Genomic DNA, 9,957 nt, shown 5'->3' with positions numbered 1-9,957 from the left:
TAAGGAGGTAATGTTACACGGGGTTAGGCTATACTTCTCTAGGCTCGGTCCGTACTAAGGCGAGGTAGACTAAAGCGGTAGTCCGTGAGGTATCGTATGGAATGATTAGGTGGAAAAGAGTTATCGTTGTAACTAAAGGATAAACAATACCAATTCTATAAACGATAGAATAACTAGTTGACAATCTGTGTAAGAGATGAACTATTTGAGTTAACCACAACGAGTGTAATAATGAGATCCAACACATTCTTATACCCATTGCTATAGGTCCTGTCCTCCTTACCCTCCCTTCCAAGAGGGAGGCCTAGGAGGGCCGTGACCTCCCAATCCTCACTGGCCTCCTAGAGGCCAGGTCTTGGCGGGATGCCATTCCTTTCACGTGATCTGGGCCCCGCCCTAGATCCACTTTCGTCTATCGTGTCCGCCTGATGGTCTTCCTTTATACGACCTGCATGAAAGGGAAGCAATTCCTTGTTACCTTGTAACAGGTAAAAGATATAACAGTCTCTTTAAGGAAGAACGCTAGCGGCGTTATAATAATAAAGTATATCTTTAATATCGTAAGATAGGATACTTCGCTAGGGATTACGAAGAAGAATAAGTTAAATAGGCAGCTATTAAGATCTAGATAATTAGATAAGGTACGCCTTACCTAGCCGGGATAGAGCTAGACGATAACCTAAGTAACTTAGACCTATATAAGGAGGTACGCTTAGAGGATAAGGAAAGCTACGAAATTATCCTAAGAGTAAAATTAGATAATAAAGTCCTTACTATAAACTAGCTAAGGAAAACTAACTAAAAGGTTAAAAGTACTATTATAATAGAATAACTAGCTAATAACTAGTATTAAGTATATAGTAATAAGATACACTACGCTAACGAATATATAGTTCGTGAACGAATTATAATTACTAGCCTAAATACTAAAGAAATTAGGTATTAGGCGATACACTAATAACCCTACTTTAATAATCTAATAGCTAAGGTTAAGGACTAAGAAGCTTCTAAAGTAGATTATACTAAGGAATATAATGATTTATATTAGTATTACTATAAAATTAATTACGAGTTCTATAAACGGGATAAGGAGGAATATAGAATAGACTAGGACTAGTACTATTACCTAAACCTCTAGGTAGATAAATATCTAGTAGATAACTACTACCTATATAAACTAAAGAAAGTAGAGATCTACTACTAACTTCTATAGATATAATATAGGAATAGGTATAACTTCTATTATAAGTAGCTTAAGGAAGTATATAAGGTAGATAACTATTATTATTATACCCTATTATTAAATATCTATAAGGTTATAAACTATAAGATTTATAAGGCTAAGAAGGCTAAACTAAAGAAGAGGATTACTAGGGAGGAGATACCTTATTAGAATATTTACTAGAGCTTCTGTTATAATAATAGGTGCTTGACGCACTATAGCTTAAAGAATAACATAGGCTACTTTCCTAGGTATAGGAAAGGTAAGCAGTTAAAAAACTAAGATACTACTAGGGATAGGGTTACACTAGTAAAGGTAGTCCTAAAATAACCCTTAGGAAGGTATAGGATACTAATAGTTAGGTAAAGTAGTTACTTACGACTATATCTATATAGGGACAGAACATTAAGGCGCTCGTAGATAGCGGGGCCGCACAAATAATAATCTTACCCTAAGTAGTAGAGAAGCACAGAGTACTATACTAGATTAAGAAGAATCTAGTACTAGTAGTACTAGCTAATAAAAAGCTTATAGAATATAGAAATAGTATAATATAGATAGAAACTAAATTAATAAAGCTATAGATAGCTAGTATAGAGTGCTAAATAAATATTAATATTATAGATCTAGGTAGACTAGATATATTAATAGGTTATAATTAGCTAGATACTTATAACCCTACTATTAACTAGTAAAAATAAATAATACTTAGAAGAGAACCTATATATAAGGTTACTAGAGTATATAGAAGAGTAAGCCTAAAGGACTAGAGCTTAACCTAAGATAGGAGGTTTAGTAAGATCTCGCCTTATAAGATTAGGAGAATCTATAAGAAGGACCCTTAGAGAGTAGGAGTTATCTAGATAAGATAAGTCACAACTATAAAGGAAGGACACTTACTATTAGAGATACTAAAAGAGTATTAAACTAATAAGTTTAGAGAACTCTTTAAGGAAAACAAAGCTATAGACTTAGTAGACTATTAGGATTAGGATTATAAGATTATCCTTAATAAAGGGGTAAAGCTAAGCCTAGGACCTATATACCCTATATCGCCTAAGTATAATGCTGAGCTAAGGGATTATATCTAGAAGAATCTAAAGAAGGGATTTATCTAACTAGGATTAGGCCTAATAGCCTTACCTATCTTATTTATAAAGAAGCCTAATAGGATGTAGTAACTATATATTAACTTTTATAGGTTGAATAGCGTTACTTAGAAGAACTAATATCCCTTACTACTAATAACTAAGCTTATAGATTAACTCTAGGGAGCTAAGTAGTTTACGAAGTTTGACGTTTAGGAAGGATTTTACTAAATTAGGATTAAGGAAGGACATAAATAGATAATAGCGTTTAAGACGAAATATAGACTGTTTAAGTATATAGTAATGCCTTTTAGGTTAATAAATACCCTAGTAATATTTTAATTAGTTATTAATAATGCGCTCTATAAATACCTTAGGATCTTCGTTATAGCGTACATTAATAATATACTAGTATACACTAGTAGTACACTAGAAGAATATATAGAGTATATTAAGAAAGTGCTAAGGAAGCTTAAGGAATATAAGCTGTACCTATAGCTAGGGAAGTGTAAATTCTATATAAAGGAAACAGAATACCTAGGCTTTATTATATCTATAGAGGGAGTAAAGATAAACCTAAAGAAGATAGCGGCTGTATAGGAGTGGCTAACGCCCAAAATAGTCAAGGATATGCAATCCTTCCTAGGATTTGCTAACTACTACTAGAAGTTTATTAAGGATTACTTAAAGATCACAACACCCCTCTCTAAGATTACGAAGAAGGAAATTAGTTTTAAATAGAATAAGGAATATTAGGAGGCTTTTGATTAAATTAAGTAGATATTCCTTAAGGCACCTATACTAGAAATGTATAACCTAAAACGAGAGACGCGAGTTAAGACTAACGCGTTAGACTATACACTTAGAGCTATATTATTATAGCAGTGCCTAGATAAGAAGTAGAGACTAGTGTTCTACTACTTAAGGAAGTTCTCTAGAGTAGAACTTAACTACAACATTTATAATAAGGAGCTACTAGGAGTAGTTAATACCTTTAAATAGTAGGAAGTCTATTTACTAGGACTACTACACTAGATTAAGGTTTTTACTAATTACTAGAACTTAGTAGGTTTTATAATAATAAAGAAACTTAATAGATAATAAGTCTAATAGGCTAAGATACTAGCTTAGTTTGACTTTAAGATAATATACCGCGCTAGAACGCTTAATAGAGTAGTAGATACTCTAAGTAGGAGATCTAACTTACGCAAAGAAAGTTATAAAGAACTATATAACACTATATTTAAGAAGATGCCTAATAGTACACTACGTTACAACTAGCCAGAACTAGCTAGGGTAGCTAAGGTAGCTAAGTAGGTAGAATTATTATAGTAGTAATAGTAGTAGAAGGCTACTAGCTAGTAGTTTAAGCCTAAGGAGAATAGCTCTAATAAACTATTATAGGATAAATAAGAGTACTAAGATATAATTTAAAGAAATTAAATATATATACCTCTATATATAAGACTAAGTCTTATTTAGGAACTATATAAATCCTTAGAATATAGATATATATTACTAGAAGAAATAGTTAGATGTTTAGCTAAGGTGTTCGCTATACTACGCTTATAAGCGAAGGTGTAGGACGTCCTAGGTAACTATTTAGCTTATTACTAGAATAAGCCTAAGAGATATAAGCCCTATAGCCTGTTATAACCCTTACTGCTACTAATAAGACTATAGAGTAGCGTAATAATAGACTTTATAGTAAAGCTCCTAAAATTGTTAGAACTAGGATCTAGAAAATTATACGATATAATCCTAGTTATTGTGTGCTAATATATAAAAGGAGTAAAGTTTATACCTACTAAAGAAACTATTATAGTAGAAGAATGCGTGTATAAGGTTAGTAAGGCACTAATATTAGAATATAGGATACCTAAAGAGTTTATTACTAATTATAATAAACTATTTACTTCTAAGTATTAGAATACATTCCTAGTAAAGTTAGGTGTAAAGAAGAAGCTATTAACTAGCTTTTACCCTAAAATAGATAGCTAGATAAAAAGAATAAACTAAATACTAGAATAGTATCTAAGGATATACGCTAATAAGCTATAAGATAACTAAGTTAAACTCTTACTAATAGTATAACTAGCCTATAATAGTACTAGGTCTATAATAATAAAGTACTTACTACACTACGTGAACTATAGATATAAGCTAGTTACTTATTAAGATCTAAAGGATATAGAAAGTATTATAGTAGGTATAGATAATAAAGCCTACTTAATGCGAGAGCTATATAATAAATTAAGTAAGAATATAGCTTATAGGAACCTTATAACAGCTAAGGCGGCTAATAAGTAAAGGATTAAGGGACTAACCTTTAAGAAGGGGGATAAAGTTTTCCTATTATAACAGAACTTAAAAACTAAGCAACTAAGTAAGAAACTAGATAACCTCTAAGTAGGACTATTTAAGGTCTTAGAGGAAATAGGTAATGTAAATTATAAACTCTAACTCCTACTAGGCATACGTATCTACCCTGTCTTTTATAAGAAACTCCTAGAAAGAGCACCTCTAGATGCTAAGCTAGCTACTAATATAGAGCTTAAAGATGACGAGTACAAGGTTAAGGAAATTAGGGACCTATAGAAAATTAGTTATTAGTAGAAATACTTAGTTAAGTAGCTAGGATGGCTAGAGAGCTAGAACACTTAGGAACTAAAGGAAAATTTAACGAACTGTAAGTTATAGGTACGTAAGTACTATTAGAAACACCTAGAGAAGAGAGGACTAGGTCCTTAAGGGAAAGGAAGTAATTAAAAGAGGGATTAAAAGAAGCGTTAGCCTGTAACTAGCCTAAGTTAGTCGACGTTCTAAGTAGTAATAGTTTAGTTATTAGAAAATCTATACTAGGGGTAGAGTTCCCCTTAGCTTACTCTTTTACATAATCCTAAAGACTTAAAATAGTATAATCTTAATTAGTAAATACTTACTCTCGCGCCTTAGTCTCTACTACTTCTAGGTAAAGCTAAGTAACTTTAGCCTTAGTATAAAGAAGCGCTAGGCGTTTCTTACGCTTTTTAGCCTTAACCTTCTCTTACTCTTCCTTAGTTATAAATAAGCTACACTTAGCTTTTACTAAAATGTAACCCGCGCACTACCCTAATACAGTATCTATAAAATAACGGAGATTCTTCTCCTTACAGCGCTTATAATAAAACGTTATTTTATTCCCTTAGTAACGAATACGGTTAGTACGCGCCTAGCGCTATTAAGTTAAAGTCTAGGTATAAACCTATTAAGAAGATAGGACCTTAGGCATAGTTAGGGAACGTAAGGAAAGGAGGGAAGAGGGGATATAACATTACTAGAATACCTAAGCCTACACCTCTACTACTACCCTAGGCGCGGAGAAATAATATTCTAGGGTATTAAGATAATACACCTAAGAAGGGGGGTAATATTATAGGTAATAAAGGGTAAATCCTCCTTATATAAGGAAAGCTATAAATAAAGGAAAAGAAGGCTAGATGCGGGGTGCACTAAGTTATATAATTAGTATCCCGCTAAGGCAAGGCCTTAGGGAGGCTAGTAAAGGCTAGGAGGCTATAGTCCTCCTAAACCTCCCTCTAGGAAGGGAGGCTAGGGAGGATAGGTATTAAATATAATAGGTATAAAGGATAGACGGTTTTTATTAATTACACTCGTTGTAGTTAACTTAAATAGTTCATCTCTTACACAGATTATTAACTAGTTATTCTATTATTTATAGAATTAGTATTGTTATACTCTTAGTTAACAACAATAACTCTTTTCCACCTAATTATTCTATACGCTACCTCACGGACTATCGCCTAAACCTATCTCGCCTTAGAAAGGATCGAGCTTAGAGAAGTATAGCAAACCCCTGTGTAACAATAGGGTTATAAAATCTTCTACTATACTAGTTAAATAAGGGAGGATATAGCTACTATATATACTAGGGCTAATTATATAAGAAAGAACTAGCCGCTAAAGAAGGACTATATATTATTAAAATCTATAACTAGCTATATTATTATGCGGTATAAATAAAATAAAGTATATTTAAAATACTAGCCCGTGACCTAGTAGATTTAAACTTAGGTAGTCCTATAAGGCTACCTTAGATCGCCTATCTTTTAGCACAAGTAGCATTAAATATATATCTTATTATATCTATTAGCTATATCTATAAGCCTTATAATTTAGAATAGTATTCTCTACCTCTTTTGCGGCGCGATCGTGCCTAAGCGCTTTAACATCAGATTATATGTCACGTTAGTAGCTGGGTCGATCAGGTCGCCACGAGGCCCAAGCCATCCTCTGCACCGCCACTATCAAGATCAAAGATTAAGACTTAGTGCCCTCTGTGATCGAGATACTCTTAATACAGCGAACAGTATAGACAATCGAACGCAAGTAGAGGCGGTGTAGTTTGGTAAGGCTTTGCAGGCGAACCCTAAGATACCTAGAACTTTAATAAGAAAGGCTTTATAGATAATAACGTACCTCACGGGTTCGTGGAACACACGGGTTCGTGGAACACTTTTGCCAAGCCCCCACCAAACTCTACCTATCTAATATCCCCCACTATGTAACGAGAACCACCCCGTAACGAGATGACTTTACTATTTAGTTATCCTAAGTCACTCTCACACAAGTCTTTGAAGTCGCAGCTAGTATATCGCTATTCTTTGGCCAGTCCTGCACTTAGTATGGATGTGCGATTGGAAAATTACTGCTCTGTTGGTCATGCCGTCGATGGTTTCGTTACTGGTTCTAGATCCTCTCCGACCGCACAACCCCGGTTTGCGCACAGCTTTCAGCAGATCTGCAGCTTTCAGAGCCATTCAACGATATTCTTGTGAATAACCAAAAGGTTCCCAACTTTTGAAGTTGTTATGCCTTCGATGTTCATGCTTCCGAGAGTTTCGCCGAGCAGAATGAGGGGTCTCACGATCCTTCGTTACTTCAGCGCATATCAGTGCGTATTAGCGGCTGTGTATTTTACTATATAAAAATCTTATAATATACCTATAGGATATAAGTAAAAAGCCTTATATAAAGTAGTAAAAATTCTAGTAAAGCGTTGTGGCGTTATAGCTATAGTAAGTCGTGCTAACGCTAGTCTGCCTACTGCGTCTCCCCTACCTAAAATAAGCCTACGTAGCTATAACTTTAAGACGCTAGCGAGATTCAAATAGATAGAAAGCTTTATATATATTAATACAGTAATACACTAAGAAATCTCGCAATAATCGCTTTTGTAGGTAGCTCTACAGCCTTATCTTTCTAGTCGTCTGATCTTGTTGGGGTGGCTCGACCCGCGAACTGGCTCGTTTCGCGCACGGCCACTGTAGAAAGCGGAATCCTACGTAGGATTCTAACAATCCTCTAGGGTAGGCGGTGGCGGAGCAGACCGTAGGCTTCAACCCTACAATACGAACATCCAATCCTCATCCTTGATGTACTCTTCCACAGTGTACAATGGAAGATCTATACCAAGCTATGCCTCTGTAAGAAGATAGAATACAGAATTAGGGATAGAATAGTTACTTACATCTTTAGGATGAACAACAGTTAGATCACCACCATCGCAACCAAACTCTGCGATGTACTCGTACGTCTCAGCGAACTCTTCACCAACGCCATTAGGGATAGCGTCCTCAAGGACTTTGCGGTCAAGGCGCTCGAAGCGACAGGTCACGCCATGTATCTTGCCCCACAAAGTAGCATACTCGTTCCAGCTCAACGTGCTAGCAACACCAAGAAGGTTTTGGCCAGCTGGGACCTTTACTAAGGCCTTTACAAATTCGCCTTAAATGTCAGATATTAGCTAAAAGAATTCACTGTGATCAATACGGCAGACTTACCAGTGTCGCGGCGCGCATCGATGTGCGCAATAGGGCGATCGGGATCCCCAGGAAGGCTCAACAAAAAGGTGCCATCAGGTTGCTACTGGCCTGTCAGCTGCTTCTGCCCTAAATTCAAATAGTTATGCTCAAGCGAGTGGCAAATTCTCCAGGAGCTGTAGACTTACTTTAACTGGCTTGCCTACCCCGAGGGGGCCAAAATCCTTCCAGTTCGTCATATATAGCGTCACCTGTAGATACGACGTCTTCTTAGCAAGCTCAGGATAGGTGGCCTTTAAGTATTCAACAGCCTCCCATTTCGCATCGTGGTGGTAGACATGCGAGTATTTGCCTTTACTCCACTTCTTCGTGGGCGAGAGCGTCGATAGCACAAACCGCTCCAAGGTGTCAAGGGTTGCATTCGTAGCGTCTACGATGTTCCGTCCTTGCTGGACTTCGACGTCGTAGGCGAGCACGTTAATGGGAACGTTGGCCGCTTTGGCACTCTCCTGGAATGTTGGATCGCGCACGACGGCCCAAAAGTCTGTGACGCCGAATATCACATTTGACCCGGCAAAGATCTTCTTCAGCATGGCAGCATCGTTCATGTCGCCTCTGACGATTTCGACGCCCTTCTCAACCCAAACCTGGCTCGCCGGCTTGCTTGGATCACGGGTCACGCCACGGATGTGCCAGCCTTCCTCTCTGAGGAAAACATTGGCAACGGAGGAGCCCTATTTTCAGCCAATAAGTGATTAGCTTCCGAAGTGTTATCGCAAGACGATATAGTTAATAAAAGATGTCCTGTAAATCTAAGAAGAAAGGGGACGGGGGGATAGAAGCCAAAATTACCTGCTTGCCAGTAATGCCCAAGATAGTAATAATCTTCTTTGCCATGTTTGTGATACGGGATTGGTGTAATACGTTGGAAGCTACAACAGAATCCTTCGAGGTATATTTCTGGGCCTAAATTTGAAACAGAATAACGAATAATAGGGTATAGAACTAAAGGGAAAACCAAGATCTTATGGCGCGTGTGCCGGCTTTAAGATCTTAATTCCGCAAGGTCTGCACGAGTGTAACCCCTAGCCCGATCTTATCTTAATATATTAAAGTGGAGTTAATTCTAACTACTAGATTAATAATACACCACAACCTAGAGAGAATTACGTACGTTATTCTTAGACACAAAGTCTACAAATTTGTTGTTTACTAATTCTTAGACACACGGTCTACAAATTTGTTGTTTACTAATTCTTAGACACACGGTCTAATAATTTATTGTTTACTAATTCTTAGACACACGGTCTAATAATTTATTGTTTACTAATTCTTAGACACACGGTCTAATAATTTATTGTTTACTAATTCTTAGACACACGGTCTAATAATTTATTGTTTACTAACGTGTTTCACCAGTAGTTCGGCCGCCCCAGTGGTTCGGCCACTAAACCCCACCAAAACGCCTGCACAGCGCTGCAGCGCAACACCACAATAATTATTTATCGTTAATATAACAGAATATTATTCTTCAGATGTATCGCTATTATCTGCGTCCTCAATTTCTACCTTACAGGTGCGGGCGTTATGCCCAGTCTCGCCGCAACGCCCACAGTGCCTCTCTGCGCGCACCCTCTTCGACGGTCTATCGCCATCGTTGCAACTGTCAACCACTGTCGCAGCGATTAAGTCGCTTACCTCACCTACTGTTAAGGTCTCCTCTGCCCGTATATATCGCCTTTTACGACTCCGGCGCTTTGTTGACGCTTCTACTGCCTCTTGAAGGCTCTTTATTTTCTCCTGCATTAACACCATATTATGAGCT

At 36.7% G+C, this 9,957-nt stretch overlaps 1 protein-coding gene across 1 annotated transcript; it reads right to left on the bottom strand.

The window, feature by feature from the left end:
- Positions 1 to 7,530: 7,530 nt before the first annotated feature.
- ACET3X_005659 (uncharacterized protein) lies at positions 7,531 to 9,191 on the bottom strand. Its single transcript, XM_069452083.1, has 5 exons — positions 8,985 to 9,191; positions 8,321 to 8,866; positions 8,154 to 8,235; positions 7,841 to 8,097; positions 7,531 to 7,786 (listed from the first exon to the last, which is right to left on the bottom strand). The coding sequence occupies exons 1-5, from the start codon at positions 9,027 to 9,029 to the stop codon at positions 7,715 to 7,717; spliced, it is 1,002 nt and encodes a 333-aa protein (XP_069306019.1). The 5' UTR covers positions 9,030 to 9,191; the 3' UTR covers positions 7,531 to 7,714.
- Between the last annotated feature and the right edge of the window lie 766 nt (positions 9,192 to 9,957).

The sequence above is a fragment of the Alternaria dauci genome, chromosome 5 (assembly GCF_042100115.1).
Source record: "Alternaria dauci strain A2016 chromosome 5, whole genome shotgun sequence".
Lineage (NCBI taxonomy): Eukaryota > Fungi > Ascomycota > Dothideomycetes > Pleosporales > Pleosporaceae > Alternaria > Alternaria dauci.
Note: the sequence above shows the minus strand (reverse complement) of the source record. Positions and strands in the feature narration are given on the sequence as shown.

Bases quoted from the DNA above. Each gene is read 5' to 3' on its own strand.
- ACET3X_005659 (XM_069452083.1), bottom strand. From the start codon at position 9,029: ATGGCAAAGAAGATTATTACTATCTTGGGCATTACTGGCAAGCAG. The intron at 8,236-8,320 runs GTAAGTCTACAG...ACAGGCCAGTAG, and splicing joins GGGTAGGCAAGCCAGTTAAA to CAACCTGATGGCACCTTTTT. The intron at 7,787-7,840 runs GTAAGTAACTAT...ACAGAGGCATAG, and splicing joins CTGTTGTTCATCCTAAAGAT to CTTGGTATAGATCTTCCATT.